At 30.3% G+C, this 19,010-nt stretch overlaps 2 protein-coding genes across 3 annotated transcripts in view; both read left to right on the plus strand.

The window, feature by feature from the left end:
- Window positions 1-18,010, plus strand: part of LOC108568338 (pro-resilin) — a 30,628-nt gene extending 12,618 nt beyond the window's left edge. The window contains exons 2-4 of one of the 2 annotated variants that reach the window (XM_017929349.1): window positions 15,990-16,118; window positions 16,192-16,470; window positions 17,366-18,010. In XM_017929349.1, the coding sequence (XP_017784838.1) occupies window positions 16,113-16,118; window positions 16,192-16,470; window positions 17,366-17,635 (555 nt within the window). In that variant the 5' untranslated portion in view covers window positions 15,990-16,112 and the 3' untranslated portion in view covers window positions 17,636-18,010. Of the gene's footprint in view, window positions 1-15,794; window positions 16,119-16,191; window positions 16,471-17,365 lie in introns of those variants that run through there. The other variant, XM_017929348.1, reaches the window with a different exon arrangement.
- A 503-nt stretch (window positions 18,011-18,513) lies between these two features.
- The window catches only part of LOC108568319 (RNA-directed DNA polymerase from mobile element jockey-like), a 1,163-nt gene continuing 666 nt past the window's right edge, over window positions 18,514-19,010 (plus strand). The window contains exon 1 of the mRNA XM_017929325.1: window positions 18,514-18,840. Within this exon, the coding sequence (XP_017784814.1) occupies window positions 18,514-18,840 (327 nt within the window). The remainder of the gene's footprint in view (window positions 18,841-19,010) is intronic.

Below are 19,010 nucleotides of genomic sequence, written 5' to 3' on the forward strand. Positions count from 1 at the left end.
GGAGTTATTCTTACTATCCTCCAGATATTGCACTTAATTCAAAAACTATCATGTATATTTTATCAACTATATTTTATTTAATTATGTTTATTTTATATCATTTTAGAATTCTTGCAATAATTTTTTTTTTGTCGTTTAATTTTATTCACAATCTGTTCATCTATGTGAACATTGAGTAAATTTAAGATCGCGGTTAACATTAATTGGATAATCTTTCCCAGTGGATAGTTTACCATTATGATGATTTGAACATTAATAATTACTTAAATTTATATACTAAATCTAGTGGTTTCATTGTTGTCGAGTAGGTTAATAGCCAGAACATTAGTATGTGACTCCAGTCTATCTTGGTATCTACTACTAAATGTTGGTATTGTATCCTCAACCATATCCATATGAAGATCTTCGTGTATTTGTTTATTCTTGACGAACCATGGGGCCCTAATAATATTTCTCAGGCATTTTGATTTGTATTGTGGCCAGTACACGCCCCACAATTGGATACCATACGTCCATACTTTATTTCTAATTGCTCCCTCTTAGCCTGAATGTGATCTTTCAAGGTGAGTCTTCTGTCTAGATGCATGCCTAGATATTTGACTTTTGTTGCTTTGGACAGATCTTGTCCATTCAATCTTACAGTTGGGCAGGTGTCTTTCTTTAGCCTGAATGTGATATGCACAGATTTCATTTCTTTTACTGCTATTCTCCATTTTTTAAGCCATTCTTGTAGCTTATCTAAATTTTCCTGTAGATATTCGGATGCTACTGCTGGTTTCACATCTGATGCCAAGATTGCTGTATCATCAGCGAATGGGCAATAAATGTAATTCTAATTATATTTTTGTTTAACCTTTTATAATTTGATGAATTATACTGAGATACGGTTGTCGCCTATTAACCATTCTCTATATCATTGTAAGATTTGTTATCTCTGAACTTAATTATGATTATAGTATGGACATACACATATATTTTATGATTTTGATTATATTTATTGTATCGAGCTATTTTATTCACATTTTATTTCCGCATTTTATTTCCGGAACGACAAAGTATTAAATCATTTAGCTGGAGTAAATTTCATGGAAAGGTTAAAAAGAAGAAAATTTGTTACAATATGGTCTCCCGAGTGTAAAATAGGACTTTGTATAAAGGACTGTTTAAAAAAAAAACAGAAATAAAAATGTTCAAGTTATTCATAATTTCGATTTAGTTTTTCATTTTTAAATTTTCCGTCAAATATATTTTTTATTATAATATTGTGTTATTTATATTTACACACTGTTGAAATGTATTGTAGTTCACTATATTCATATATATATAAAAAAAATCTTTTTTTTTCGCGCGGCAAATTTGATTTGTTCAAACCTATGATTTTATTATTATTTAATAATTTTATATTTTTAGTTAAATTTGGAGAAGATAATAATTTATTATTATTTATAAATCATTAATTATAGAGTAATTAATTATGTGTATTACTGTACGCACATTAAAATAACTGAATCGAGAATTAAGTAAATCTTTCGATGTCTGCATCTACGCAATTTTATATATAATTCAACAGGTGAAATCTTATTTCGATTCATTTGCAAATCGAGATTAAATCTGTATTATGTTCTTATTAGTCTCTCCAACATTTTAGTTCCTTTTGTTAGGAGATCTAGTTAGCAGAACAAAAGTGGACTGAGGCTAATGAGAACGTTCGCACGAAAACGCGGAAACACAAAAATATAAATTAAAAAAACAGAAATTAGAAGACACAATCGAGATTAAGATTAAATTTGATTTCTCGCTTCTTTGCCCGCATTTTAACATATATTCTATCCTTTTTTGAATCTGATTATTTGCGCAATTTAAAGATCGCACTAGAGAAAGCAGTGAATTTAGATGACACGCAATCAAGATTTGGATTAACTTTGAATCGCGGCTTCTTCGTTTGCGCTTCTTTCTTATTTTTTTTAGTATACGAACACATTGTATATAAATCTTAATTTTGCGCAATTAAAGATCGCGCAAGATCGCGGTGCCTGTCCGTCCCTTTCTCGCGCTCTTCGCCGCTCGGATTATGAAAGGCCGAAAATAAAAATGAAAGGAAGAACAAACGGCAATAATAATAAATATTAAAGATAATACGAGAGCAGAGTCGCCAACGAGTTGAGACCGTTTTTCAATTACGCAAACTGAATTACTAAATGAATATACACTTATGTGTACGTAAGTGTATATACATTTACATTTAAATTATGTAGACGTATAAAAATATATATCTATATGTATAAGAACATTACAAATCCGCCAACATCTTCGATACACCTTTTCATAATTATTACCCAATGCGAGCAATTTCATATTTTTATGTAAGATTATGATTCAATTTTAACGTCATCTGTACTTGAACTACAAATAGCGAATAAATAACGTTGAGTAAGATTACAATAATAAATAGAATTATTAACCAACAATTTTGTATATAATAAATGCTTTATGTACATCAATCTGATGCATTAAAACGCCAACACTATTGATCTGATTTTAGTGATTGTTACACTTATAATCAATCTTTGCAACTAAAATGATTTTCTACAAGGTGGGAACTCCTGTTCTAGGTTCCCAAACTGTACGCTGTGGCTGTGCTACTATTAACATAAAGTTCGCCCTGAGATAAACCAATGTTTGGAATTGGGGCGCCGCGGAAAAATTCTGATACATTAAGGAGCGCCGCAAACCGAATAAGTTTGTGAATCCCGAGGTAGAAGATAAAAAACAATTAATGAAAACTTATCAAAAATTAAAGTACAAAAAAAAGCTGAAAAGTTAAAAGATTTTACACCTAAATTTTTAGTTCAGTGACTTCAATTCAGTCTCAAGTAGAAAAACTGTAACTCTGAGATTATACACAAAATTGATTATTTATTTTTTTCTACAATAAAAAAACTCATTTTGCTAAAAGCAACTGCTAAATTTATATTATTTATTATTATATGTACCACATATTATTTTATTTGAGACGACTAATATACGAATGGTTTGAATCCTAGTCAAGCCAGACCCTTTGTGAGCCCTCTCGGTGCATGCAGCAATAGGGCCATCGTTCATCACAGATAGACAGTTATGAGGTTCAGCATATGGACCTTCAGCCAAGTCGATGGACAATAACAGTGTTAAGGATAGCAGCAAATTCACAATCAATGGAAATAATGGATTCGCAAAGCATCAATATACTACTAAAGTTAATCTACAAGTTGACAGCCAAGCAACAAATTAAAAAATCAAAATCATCATAATGGTAACTATCCACCGGGAGAGATTATCCATTTAATATCAACCGCGATCTTAAATTTACTCAATGTTCACTTTGATGAACAGATTTTGAATAAAATTATACAAAAATAGTACCAGAGCAAGTTCGTAAAGTTAACGAATGTAATTATAATAATATTAATAATGAATAATTAAAATTATACATTTTTTATTAATTTCCAAAATTACCGGTTATACGGTAAATTACTGGTATTATTTATTTACTTAAGCATTATGTCTTAATAAACAAAGCAAAATTAAATCTGTCACTGCAGAAGTAAAGTCTCTTCTTAACTCGATATTCGTAGGTTTCATTATGAGAGATGGACATTTCATTTAGGTTTTCTTGATTTTTATTCTAATGTGTTTGTTGTCAAAATTTATCGGTAATTTCGATAATCATATTGGCCGATAAAACATTTCAAAAACATTTGAAAATTAACACTTATGCGTAACATTTAACAAATTAGTAATTATAAACGGTTCCCTGTAAACGCAGTTTATCTTTGCTCAAATGAGGAAGCTTGTAATCGTCAATTCCATACACTTCATAGTACAAAAACTATTTTGAAAAATGTCAAACTTCATGGGGCTACTAGAGTCACTCATGCTTAACTACCGATACATTTAATTCCAGTATTTCAATAATCCTTTAAAAAAATATAATTGTGTAGTAGTTAAATTGTTTTACAATAAGTTCTATCATTTAAACTACATGTATAATTGAAATGATGTTAACAATTTTCACTAATTTACATGCTTATTGAGTTCGACTTCAATTTGTCGAGATTTGTGTATTTATTCCAAATACAAAAAAAAACTCTTTTTGTGAGATTTATTTTTTGTATGTATTTAGTTCCTCGAACAGGGCTTCTAATAGTCCGGGATATTGGAGAAACCGATTACCTGAACTGATAGTAAATTTATTACTTTCTTGTTTCAAATTGATATTTATATAGAAGAAAAGTAGAGCTTAAACAATGTTATATTTTAGGTAAATTCATCAAATCTTTCAACATTAACCACAAAATCATCCACCGACTGCACACATAATCGAGTGTTAAGTTCTATTTATAAATTTCTGATATAATCGTTAATATTGCTACATTTACGCCGACGTAATTTTGTATCACGATTTTGTTTCACGAACGTTGCGAAATATTACTTCCTACACTTCCTATTATTATAATATTCTTTATTAATTTTAAATCATGAAAATAGTTTCATATACAAGTTATAACATTTTTTAGAGATATTGTTTTATATTTCCATTGATAAATAAAATCTTAATTGATTTTCATTAATTTGACTAATTTTTAAGCGTTCTTATGAAATGCTATTGCCCGCGGGAATAAATTATCTTTGATATTTTTTATTTCAATAAGAATTAACTTTATGAAGAAAATTAGTATTTCTTCAATATTGTTATGATATGATTGAGAGTTTAATTTCTGTATAATAATAAACATTGAAATATGAACATTTATAACTGTATGTTTACTACTGTTCATTTATCTATGAAAACAAACATCCAATTAGAAAGAATGAATTACATGCAAACAAAAGACGATCAACAGAGTATCACCTTTTGTTTGAAGAATTTGCAAACGCTGTGTGAAAATAAGACGACTCCAACAATCATTTTGCTCCTATGTTTCCAAGATGAGAGAATTGTCCGATTCAATTTCGACCCAAGAATGCGAAGAACAAGTGAAAAAAGAGAATAATTATATAACATGATAATGTGATGGATCGCGAATACGAGATTGTATCTTTTAGTTTTGCGAAAAAAAAATATAACGAAAGGTGCAGATAGAAAATTATACGGCACACAGTCATCGCATTGCAAAATTCGATGAAGAAGATGTGAAGCAGAAGAAGTGAAACTAGACACAAAAAAAACGCATGAACGATTGCTCCGATTTTTTCTTATTTTTGTGCAACAAACGGAATTGCGAAACACTTTTAATGAGATTATAGTTGGCTTTCCATCTTTCATAGGCAACCATTAACCAATATTATATAGGCCACATTGGACTCGAAGACTAATTAGCGTTGCGGAAAATATGAATTATAGAAAATCTAGGTGTGCTATAACTTTTCTATCCATTCTACTATTTTTGTAATAAAACATTATAATATTATATCCCAACATTTTATAAATTCAATACAAAATACAGCAATATACAATAGTGCGGCTTTGATCAGTCTGGCTTCACAAACTAAATATTAATTGACAAAATATACATAAATTTAAAAAAAAAATAGTGCACAAAATGATCGTTTGCACAGATAGCACTCCATCCATGCAATGCTGACTTCGAAGTATTGGAGTTAAAATCTTTACCTGATGGCAATTACATAAATTCTAATTATCTATATAGCAGTCTTTTTGCATCCCTATGTGAAACAATGGATTTTGATTTTAAGTGTTTAATACTTCATACAGTATTGCGATAGCTCTTGAAAGAAAAAATAATCGCACGATTTATTTCTTTGCGAATTGAAATATCTTGAAAGTAACATTTCTCAATTTGAACGTTTTAAATTTGAACATACAAGGAGAAAACCAAAATATTATCACAATTACAGGAAAATTAATGGCTTTCACAGACAAGTTAGAACTGAGCATCAGGAAAGTTAAAAACTCACAGTTTGATTGCTTCCCAGGCGTAGACGGTTTTCCTAACAAATTTTGAAATTTAGTAAGAAAAGCAGAAGACTGTAGAAAACTCTCTGTATCACTTTCTAAGTATTTTCCATCACTTAATTGTCAAATGTACTAGTGGGTCATCAATCCTTTTGCAAAATACGATAGACGCACTTACCATTAACGGAGGAAGAAATTTTGACTTAATTTTTTCTGAAAATTAATTGCATCCTTTTCACTAATAAAATTATTATCTATATTGTATGTTTGATAAATTAATGATTTTTAAGAATTTATTTATTTTTATTGATATATAATTAATTTTGTTGAAATTTATATTTTGGTGTGCCGCGACATAAATTCTACTGTGCCGTGAGGTAGTTTGACAGACATTGTGGTCTAGTCCCTCAAATAGTGTTATTCCCCAAAATTGATGGTTTGCCTCTGATCATAATGATGAATCAAATTGAAATATGTGCAACTATACCTCGCATAGTGCGGCTTCTATCCATTTATACTAGGGCTTGGCAACCTATTCTACTAGGAGTTTCTACTACGGTCTATATGCAAACTCATATAGACCGTAATCAATTATTATTGCGCATAGACATTTTTTTAATAATTATTTTATTGTTGAATAAATTTAATAGTAAAAATTATATAAATGCAATAAATAAATTTTATTAGTGTTTATAATGCGTATCATGAATATTAGGAGTATTCACATTGTCGTTGATTATATGAACCAACAAGAAATGCAACAATAAATTACTGGTGCCCACATGACAATGAAATGTCAAATATATATGGTGTTGTCAAGATAAGTGATGCATGCAATTGATAACCTTGCTCAAGTACGCCGAACAGCAAATCTCCAAATTCCTCATTTACAATTCTAATCGTCCGTAAAAATTATTAAATTACGTTCTTTTGTAACGAGTACGATCATTACAAGCAAAAATAATATTACCGTTGACATTTGTGTTTATAATAGTATGATAATTACGCTACTTACCGAAATGCATAAGGAATTGAAGCAGATTTTTCGAGTCTCAAAGGTATAACTGCATTCTACTGCTTGAAGATACAAAATTCTAATTTTCATTCTTCACGCGATGCACTTTATTTGAATGTTTGTTGAAATGAGGAAACGCATTAAAAATAACGAAGTTTGATGGAATAACACAAAACACTTTTCTATTGACATTTAATTGATGTACATTTTACCATGGTTATTTCAACAGCAATATCCTCCTGACGCCGTTAAATGTTGATAACTAATCAATCGAACCATTTATAATAAATCGTTTAAGGAGGGAATCTCGGAATTTCTCGAAACAAAGAGTTAATAAGTAAACTAAAATTTGACTAAAAATTATTTACAATGCAAAACATCAAAACAAAACAAACCGTATACATAAATCTGAATTATATTTTTTTAATGATCTTAAACGTTTTCATTAGAATAAATAATATTATATAAGAATTGCGAGAGAATTTTAGTGGACAGCAGAGTAATTTGAAAATATTTTCAATTTTCGTATTAATTATGTTTGAAAATAGTAAACGAGAAGTGTAATGTGTAAAATTCTAGTTTCTTCAAAACAATATCGGTTAAAAAAATGTAATAATTGGTTAAATTTAGAGAAAAATAAATTTTTAAAATTTCTCACGAACTCATAAAGGAGGACATTTTTAGGAAATACCGGATGCATGGCAACTCTAGATTATTAAAATGTTACTTTATATTCTGATTCTATGAGATTTTTTTCCTCGAGAGAACGAGTAATATAAATCTTGAAAATTCCTATAATATTACCTGTTTCTATTAATATAATATCACCAGAACCAATATATAATAATACCGTTTATTACAACAGTGACAATGCTTAAAATTATTGATAAATGCTACTGCCTGAATTACTTTCGTCCAATCAAAAGAATTTCTGATATATCTACTTGGAACTTATTAGTAAACATTATCGTTATTGGTGAAAATCAGTAATAATTCAATAAAAATCACTTTTATCTTAAAAATACAATTAAGCATTTTGTATAGATTTACCACAAAATATAATATTTAAGAAAAATATTAAAAAAAAACGCACTGAAACAACCAGAAATCTCTACTATCCAAAATATATTATAATAAAAAACATAAGACAATAAAGATGTTTAAGTTAAATTATAAATTATACCGTGAATCACTTTCAAGACGTAAAAATATCGAAAACTATATTATTTATATAAAAATATTTACATTATATTTCATAATCTATATTTTGTATCATTCTTCCTGTTGATGCCTTTCGGCATGATATCGCAAGTGGGCTTTATTTTTATTGATAAATTAGATGTATTGGCATGTGTTTGTTTATTGACAACTATATTGTTCTTCATGACTGACAAATATTTCATATGTAGATCTATTTTATTATCAGAGAATGTCTCCGTAATGTATATGTTTTTTTTTTAATTCAATTCAATGCGTATTCTTTGAGTTGTTGACTTCTTCCTTGTATGTGTCAATAATATTAATCTAAATTTTAACACAACAAAGTAATGATAAATTTTGGTCTATTTTTGTGATGTTTAATTAAAGTACTCGATCAGTCCGCTTTCAAACTGTGCGAGATATTGGCAAATTCGATTACACTATGCGAGGTATTGCTCTTTTTCGATTATTAAGTTTTGAACTCTAAAATATTAACACTTAACAATGTTACTAAGTTTAGTGTAAAGTATATTTTACAAGTAAAATTAATTATATGTACTACTATCAATAGCCCTTCAATAGTTATTATATAATACATTTTTATTACAATACTATTTAATATGAACTATTTGTATCAAGTTTATACAAATATTTTAATGGTTTTAGTAACAAAAATGTAAAAATAAAGCAAACAAAATTTCAGGAAACCATCTGAATAACATTATTATTTATTTTGTTGTTTTCATGGAAGCGTCTTGTTTAGCATTCTTCAAGTGGTCATATTTATCATATTTCGGTCGACATAAATTTTGTATGAAATGGTTATATTTCGACGTGCAAAAAAAAATGTAAGCAAACAGAGCAGCAGCAGCAATTTAATTCTGGCAAACATATTTAGGTAGATCTTCATTCACAATCTCGGCCGTTTGTTGTTGTTGCTATTTTTCGTTTGCTTATTTTTAAGGGGAATCCTTTTACTATTACGTAACCTCCGCACATCCTTGTTGTTCGAGTGCACTACTTATGAACAGTTTAATGTCGCGAACTGTGTGCAAATAGCTTATACTAATTTATTTTTTTTTTCGCTCGGTTTATGAGCCAATCAAAATGTTAATGAGTTTCTCTTTACAAGTCTCTCTCGAGCAGAATGCGGGCAATAAATAAATGAAGACGGTTGTCGTTAATATTATTATTCTCGTTGCGATGCCTGATTTCATGATTCTGCTGCTGGTGGTGATGATGATGATGATGATATTATGTGACAAGGACGCGAAGAAATCAGATCAAAAGCGAGTTAAAAGATTGCGGCGAAGAGCAGGCGGCGGACCAAACCATTCAAGGCAACACGTTCTAAATTCCTCAACGGTCCGGACCGACACTCTGCTAGTTCTTCTTATTCTTCAGTCAAACGGCGAACAACAATGGGAATCCATCCATCCATGGAATCCTTCAGACTCACCACATCTTCATCTACGTCTCTCGAGCAATTTGTCTTTTCACGCGAAATCGATCGTTTTTTTATTGCACCTCTATTTGAGTAAAGCGAGGAACGACGGATTAATTATAGGCTCCGTTTTTCGGTCTTCCAACGTTTCCGCGTTCCACAGTTTCAAGATACTTTATAATTAATGACTGCTTTTGTAATTATTACGAAATTATTCATTGAATTACAGTTTCAGCTGCATGTTTTCGAGTTTCTTCACGTATTTTTTTATATTCTTGTACAAAGGTTTTCAAATTTTACAAATATATTTGTAATTAATTAAGAAAATTAAATATTTAAACTCGGCGATTTCACAATACGCAGGTTTACATTGCAATTACAGAATAAAAATTACAAAAACATAGAAAATAAGTTAATTTTAAATGTAAATTCAATTAAAGCTTTTTAGTTTAATTAGAATAGTTGCAGTTATTAATGTTTTTTCTATTTCATACATTTGTATGATTTCTATTATTAATAAAAAATAATTGCTGTGAACATCAACTGATTTAGAGATATGTTATAACTGAATACCGATTTTCAGCATAAAACACTAGATGTTGTTTCGACAAACTATTGCAAATATATTCCGTTACTAAAATTTACCATATTTAAATCTTTTCATATCTGAGTGATGATTATTATTGTGCTGTGTGTGCAAGATGGCAAATAATAGCCTCAAAGATATATCATCTATAATATAAATATTTTCAATAGAAATAATAATTTTGACATTATTTTGTCTGAAATATAAAATATAAGGTTTATAAACTTACTATAAGAAAGTTATGTGTGGTTTTTATACAAACAACCTTCTTCAGGGCTCTTTGAAATTTGTTTACGCAATTTCCACCACTGGGTCTTTTGTCTAGTTTGACGATAAAAAATGTGTTTGTTTTTATTTATATATATGATGATGACATACCCTCAATGCAGTTTTATGGAAATTTAACTAGCTCAAACTTGGTGAGAGAGTTCTTGTACCATAAAATATTTTATGATAAAAAAAATAGTTTCAATATTAAAAATTTAGGTCTGAAAGGGTTAAGTAATTGAAAAACATGATTTAACCATCAACTGAAGTCCCCAGCTAATTTAAATCAATATTAACATAGAATTTTACTAAAAACAATAGCTAGATTTGAATGCAATATACAGCAATACCTTGCTTAGTGCTGCTTCAATTTTAATTGAACAAAATAAATAGATATGACTATTATAAAAATAATGACTTAAAAATAAATTCTTAATTTGTGTATACATAAATCGCTATTCCCCTTTTGTACAGTCAAGTCTCTTTTTGTGCAGTTTCTTTTTATGCGGTGTTAAAATCCTAGTTTACCCTCACTGTGCAAAGTATTTGTTAATAGTTAATCAAATATACAAATGACATTGCAAGTTCAACTTCCCTAACTGCTTAAATGGCAGTACATACATAAAATGGCATACCAAACAAGTACATACATAAATAAAAAGTCTTGCTTATTAAAAAAAACGACACCTCTTCTATAATTACAAAACATATTGGTCATTTCAATCAGTTTTATCGACTTTAATGACTTTTTGTTCAAACATCCCATTTAATGTCTTTGAAAATACACCTCTTTTTTTATTTTATTATTTAGATTTCTCAACCATTTTGCCGCGCGACTCAAAATATTTTTTTGGAGTTGTACTGTTAGCAATTAGAACAGTTTTTCACCAGTTTCTCGCTTTGACACAAGATAAACGTTGTCATTTTAACACTCATTAAAAATTTAATGAGAAACCTATAATTTATAATGTATTATATTATTGAAATGATTCAAGTGTTGGTGTTTAGAAAAATATATGATTTTTTTCTTTGAAACATTTATTAAAATATTATATATATTTTTATGAAAGTCTTAATATTATTTATTTTTTTGGATATTTATATATAATTTCTCTAAAATTTATTATAATGAAACCTATCCAAGACATTTTTTTGACAGGATGTTTACAATTCCTCCTGATTTCGATAATTGTATAGGCAGGCGGAAAGGGGACGACCGCCCGTCCGCATTCAACACTCTTGCGTTTCGAGCGTAACAATAATGCTCAAATTAAAATCGAGCATCTTACATAAACGAATTCAGCCTGTTTCCTTAGAATCTCATCTTGCCGAACCGTTGCAAAACTTCCTCCCCGCTGAAGATTGCGCGCTGTCGCAACGTTCGGCAGCTCCGATGATTTCTTTAATGAGTATTTGTAACAATTAGTGGCAGCGCGAAGAATAATAGGAAGATCCGAACAGGAGAGATGTTAAATACAACACTAATTGCTGGTCAATTGAATTCGAAAGGAAGCGATTCGAAGCATCAAACATTAGGTAACAAGTCAAACATAAACGAACGACTGGAATGCGAAAACGCATTGAAAAAAATACACACACAAAAAAAGATTGTAAATTGAATAAAATAAGCGTACTTTTAGAAAGAAGGCAACAAAAAAATTGTATTGAAATTAGAGAGAGAATTTAACGAGGAAGATTCCAACAGCTTCTAACTTTTACTTACTCGGTTTGATTAATCGATACACCTGTCAATCAATATAAGAAGCCAAATAATAAATAATGTTTTAGAAAGATCGCTATGTTCCTTGTAATTATTTTTATCTAGATTAAAAATTGAAGATGGAAGATGGTTTATTTTAATGTTTGACTAACGATTCTAGCTTATAAACATTAATTTGTTACTTCATGATTTGCTTAATATTTAAATTTAACCAATTTTATATAACAATACCTCGCATAGACCGAATCTAAATAAAGCCAAAATAATTAGAAATATAATTTTTATGTACACGTACCCCTTACGAACTAGTTTCGTTCCAAAGGTTTGTGCATAAGTCGAATTTATTCATAAGTCGGGTGAATTTAAAAAATATTCAAAATATGCTTATCTTACCACATTTTATCATGGTTTTTACTTTTATATATGTTTAATTCCGTACTAATGACTGCATACATTTGAAAAATAGATTAATATAAACAAAATACTTACTTACAAATACTTTTCAATGCAGACATCACAATTATTTAATAAAAACGACAAAAGAGACAAATACAACAAAACAGATAATACATATTCCACAAATACTATATTTTATTAAAGAAATTATCATTTTTTGTTTGGACAGTTAATTTTTTATCACTATATATCTCTCTGTAACAAGTTAGAGCTTTTAGAATTTTGTATTAACTTACATTTAAAGAATTTTTTTTAGTATTCATATTGAAACTCTTACATGCCTATCTAAATCTACTTAAAATAAAAAATACATTTGGCAATTCTCGTAATATTTAAATAAACATACTGTGCCTTGAATATAAAATTTAGTCTTTTGATGTGTAGGAACATCTATTAATAGTACTAAAGTAAGATGTATTATAACCAGGGGTGATATATAAAATAATATTCATATCATTTTCGGTATTAAGGGAGGGATTGTTTTTAAAGTAAATAATTTCCATATAATATTTTGATTAGTATTGAGGACTTTGAGTTTATTCTGCTATTTTTCATACAGATGGCAGCCTGCAGTAATGTCAAAATGGCCTTATTCCATAGTTTTTTTTAGAGTTACATAATCTACTTATATTTTATGGGATTTGTTTCAACAACGCAATCCAATATAATATCACCCCTGATTATAACCAGAAGTCTTTCCATCTAACTAATTTATAAATCAATATATAATCTTTATTTACAAACAATTAAAAATAATCTATTCATGATTCCTATTTCCTTATTTTTCACACGCTACTTAAAAATAACTAATTCATACGTAATAATAATTACTTTTCGAAAAAGACCAAATTTATATTAATGTAATCTTATAATAAAATTGTGCACAAAATTATTTTTTTATACATAAAAGTTCATTATTTTTCTCCTCATATAGTCAAGCGACTTTCAGAGCAGTTTATACATGAATAAGTATTTCCTCCAATATCCCGGATTTATCCAAAAATAATTGATTCCGTTTTTTTTGGTTCGATTATTCCGGTTGCAAACAGTTCGCAATATTGAAACTAATCACTTACAGTTATACTAAAACACAAGCACATCACGTAATATGATTTGATCTTAAAACTAGATCGATATAATACACACACACATTATTAATTTATACTATATACTAATTCTACATATTATTTTCAAATATTATCTAAAAAAAAACATAATTAACTTATAATATTGTGAATATTAAAAAGATTTTTAATAGACACACTTTGATGGATAGCACAATTTCAAATATAAAGACTGCGATAATTTGGAAAACATTATTAATATAATGTTATCCATTGTATTCCGCCCTACTCTATAAAGAATTCATTCGAAAGTGAAATCCATATTTCGCAAGCACAAAAGGAAACTGCAAAATCTTATATGAAAAAAACTCTATATATTAATTTATTTTCTAACGGAAATCATATAATTAGATAAATCAATAATGTTATATATATATNNTATTCTTGGAAATGTTGAGACTTTAATTTCGGATATATTGAAAGTTCTAAATAAATTTTCGAACTTCTTGCAAATACTATAATTATGACATAAATAAAAATGCTTTTTATTAAATGTATTTTCTCTGCTATAATTTAATAATTTTATGAGATTTCATTAATCTAAAGAAAGCAATATCTCCCGGTTCCGCCTCGGACTATTTGAAACATTTAAAAATGAACTGCACTTCTTATTAAGACTTGACTGTATATAAAGAAGAAAAAAGCGACCATGTTTAATAATTAATTATGTGTATATTTTTTTTGAATTTTAATTAGAATTTAGTTTATTTCGAAATTTTCATACAAGTCGATCCGATCAAAGTCACACTGCATTGTGTCACATTGTTGTATAAAAATGTTACTTGTTAGCAAATCTTGATTTTTCTTTTAAATTTAAGTATAAATATTAATTACGAATAAAGTTGTAACTAATATTTGACTTAGTTATAGCAATATCTAAAAAATAACTAAAAGCACATAAAAAAATGTAACAATATATTTTTTTTATACAAAAATTATTGTTTTCTTTGACTTTATGCAGTTAAATCTCTTTTTGTGTGTATGTATTTAGTCAGGTTTCAAACAGTGCGAAATATAGCAACCGATTACCCGCACTAAGCGCAGTATTGCTGTAATTTCTTATTTCATATTTTTAAGAATGTGCTATGCAAATTGCAACTAAATAAATAAATTGCAACTTTTGTGTCGACTTTAATCGTAAATATTTTAGTTGAATTATTATATCACGATATATAGCTGTAATATTAGATAAAATATATTGTTATTCATGATCTTTCTCGACAATTAACACACAACTATTATTTCCTCAATAACTGAAGTCCGCGTTCTCGAATCGTCTTACTTTCTTAGCCAAATATGTGTGAATCTCTTGCTATACAAGTTCTGTCTCCGTCCTGGATTTCTTTTAATGGACTTTGTATCTGTTAATCAGCAAAAATAAAAATAAAATTTCAATTAACAAACTAATTATTACATTACCCTTCTTAATTAAAATAGAAAAACTATATTTATCAGGTGAAACTAACGAGTAAAAACAATAAAATTAAAATACGTTCGAATTAAAATTATAAATTATATTTTTTTTTTTAAGAATATTTAAATTTTATTATTTAAATCTATGGTTTCACTAAAAAACTTGCATTTCGGTCAAATCCTAAGTTTAAATAACTATTGTTATTACGAATATTATAAGAAATTTTAAGAAATATCAATTCGTAATAATATGTGGAGAAAACCGAAATTGACGCGCATTTGCAAGTCAGATTGTGGAGCGGAATCACTTTACAAATAGTTTAATTAAATTTACATAACACAGCGACTTTCGCACAGGGAATAATAATAATGACGATGAGTATAGGTAATTTCTTTAATGTATTTACACGTCGTACATGTGTATTTCGTTAAACAATATGCACGAACGAAACTCCTTGGGAACGAAGTAAATCAATAATTAATAGAGAGAAAAAATCGCCAATTATAAACTGGAAAAAAAAATATTGTTTGGTTCTATATGGATGTATAACGATTGATTCATTGGTACATCATAATAATATTGAGTGCGAGAGTTTGTTTAAATGTGTGTGTATGTGTATAGGATAGAGAGAGAGTGGGAGAGAGTGATGGTTCAAGAGAGCGAGAGGGATGCGACGATGCTTTGCGCCATTTTCGGGGATAAATTGTTGTAGTGATGGCACACACATACACACTGTAGAGCAAGGTTCTACTACGAATGAAAGTGAAGTGAATTTTATACACCCACTATTTTCTTGCGTTTTTGAAGTATAAAAGCCTCTGCCCAGGATCCACAATATCAGATCATCTCGCAAACTTGATCCAGTCACAGCACACCATCCAAATTCCAAAAGCAAATCCGTGAAAACTCACCAAATCCCAAACGATCAACATGAAGGTAGGATTGCTTCGCAATGTTCATCACCAACTCAGGAACCATTATAATTTAATATATATATTTTTGGGATTAGGTATTCCTGGTATTCGCTAGTTTGGCCGCCGTTGTTTTGGCTGAGCCCCCAGCACCATCAAGCCAATACTTGCCCTCCAACCAATATGGACCACCCTCCAACCAATATGGACCACCGTCCAACCAATATGGACCTCCGTCTCAGAACTACGGTGCTCCAGGACAGACCCAGGCTGTGATCAGGCCAAGCAACCAGTACGGTGCCCCAAGACCCGGTGGAAACTACCTTCCCCCGAACAACGGAGGCGGCAACGGTGGATACGGATATGGCGACCAATCTGTGAGTAACAAACCATACACAATTATTAAATTATTACACAAAATACATACAATCTCACCGGTTCCATAGACTTAATTGACATATTATACATAATTAAACAAAAATTGATAAACAATTATTTTTGAAAACATACATCATTGACAATTTCATTCAATTCATCAGCAACTTTTACTGAATTTGATTATTAAAATATTAACAATTATAATTTTTTAATATTGCAAACAAATTTATTATTTCAATATTATAGCAAAACCAAAAATTGTTACAAATTCTCCTATTAATCCAAGAAATTATATTTGAAGTTACTTTTTATTTCGACTTAACTTAACTACAACAAATCATTAGCAGAAAACATGACAAATTAAGTCTATTTAACTTAACTGTATTAAGAATTTTTTTTCTGATAAATTGATTTAATATTTTTATTAATCAAGTTGCAAAAAAAATATATCGGATATTAAATAATCAAGATATATAACAGGATATAAATGGGAATATATAATGGTAACAAGTAAATATGGAATGATCTTATAATCCTACATAAATTGCCCTCTGTTCTTTAATTTGTAACCAGCAACGATTAGTCGAGTGAACAAGCAACACTAGTGCATGTAATGAGATGCGCGTAGCAGACGAGAAAATTGGCTTTTCTCTCTTTCCACATCCGAAGAATGTTCACGTCGAGAAATAATGAAAAACTGGACCGAATTCCGAATAAAGAAAAAAGGCAACAAAGAAGAGGCGCGCAGAAACAATTGCCGATTGTTTCGAATGTCATTTTGTAACATCTGAAGAGCAAGACCTGAACGAGATCTGATATATGCAAAGCGGTCGTTTTGATCGATGGGAAAGCGTTTCGCAAATATTCAACTTGTTTGTTTTGTTTTTGATTTAGGAGCCAGCCAACTACAACTTCAAATATGACGTTCAGGACGCAGCCTCCGGTAACGACTTCGGACACGAGGAGGCCCGCCAAGGAGACGTCGCCCGCGGCAAATACTACGTCTTGCTTCCTGATGGCAGGCGCCAGGTGGTAGAGTACGTCGCTGACAACGAAGGATACAAGCCGAAGATCTCTTACGAGCAGGTCGGAAACGGATACGGAAACGGCGGATACCAGAACGGCGGTTACCCATCCGGAAACAACGGCGGTTACCAATATTAATAGCAATCCAATTCATTAGCAGTTAAGATTTCTTTGGAAACCGGCGGTTCTCGCACGATTCCTTAAACTTCGTACATGAACCGCCGACACTTGAGTACCTTTTCATTGGAGTCCAAGAACTTGGACTGTACATATAGCTTTAAAATACACAATTAATTATTAATGAGAACATACATATATATATATACGACGATAATGGCGCGACACGATCCATGGATTTTTCTTCTATCCGTCCAGCGAAACAGCGCGGACAGCCGACAGGTTTCACTAGTTTATTTGATGCCATATTTATGGAACGAAAGGCAATCAGAATCGGGAACATGAAGCATTATTCTTTAGTCTTAGGTAATCTTTGTAATATTGCAATTTAATATACCTCCACTTTATATATTTTTGTAAAAAAAAAACATAATGATAAATAAATAAATATGCATAATGAAAAATACATCTAGTTTCATTTACAAATTCAAATCAAAATATCAACCACAAAACGATCTATTAAATATGCATATGAATGTTGCATATTTGCTAAGGAGTAAATCCTCCTTGAGACAAGTAAAATAAACATCATTACAATATCTACTGGGCCAGGTGTCGCCAAGACTAAGACAAGAATCACAAAACGACTATTGTTATGAATGATGTCGTTTCATGACTTATTGCATTGTTATCAAATAGAAATATCTGTTCTGATTAGTTGAAATGTCAATATTCTAATATCACGTTTTGTTTACATCCCCAGTTCGTCGCAAACAACCGTAACTGACCGTAACTGCACGTGTGTTCGGGACTGACATCTAGTAGCAGCGTAAGTTACTTCCCTGTATTGTTTACTCCTCTTACCTTACTGGGCTAATATCTTGCTGTGGGTTCACAAAATGATCACCAGCAGTTTCCCTGATGGTCTAATTCAGCTAATTGAATCTTACCTTGACCATCGAACGTTCAGCGTCAAGCTGGGTGACGTACGTTCCTCGGTTCGACCCATTAGGTCAGGTGTGCCCCAAGGGTCTATCCTGTCGCCATTTCTTTTGGCCATCTTTATGGCTGACATGCCAAAATACAGGCCGGATCCTCCACCGATTGCCTACTACGCCGATGATACTGCCATCCTGGTCCGAAAACCGCGAACACTTCGACCGATCATGTCACGAGGTTGCTCCAAGAGGCCCTTGATCAAATTGAGGATTGGTTCCGGCTCTGGCGTATTGACGTCAATCCGACCAAGAGCGTTGCGGTTCTGTTCACTCGAAAGCGCGCCACTCCATCTGGTGCGCTAACAGTCTTTGGGGAAGATATCCAGTGGAAGCCTTCAGCTAAGTACCTGGGGGTTACTTTGGATAAAGGTTTGCGTTTCAAGCAGCACATTGAGTCG

This window comes from Nicrophorus vespilloides, unplaced genomic scaffold (assembly GCF_001412225.1).
Source record: "Nicrophorus vespilloides isolate i.1.1-1 unplaced genomic scaffold, Nicve_v1.0, whole genome shotgun sequence".
Taxonomy (NCBI): Eukaryota; Metazoa; Arthropoda; class Insecta; order Coleoptera; family Silphidae; genus Nicrophorus; species Nicrophorus vespilloides.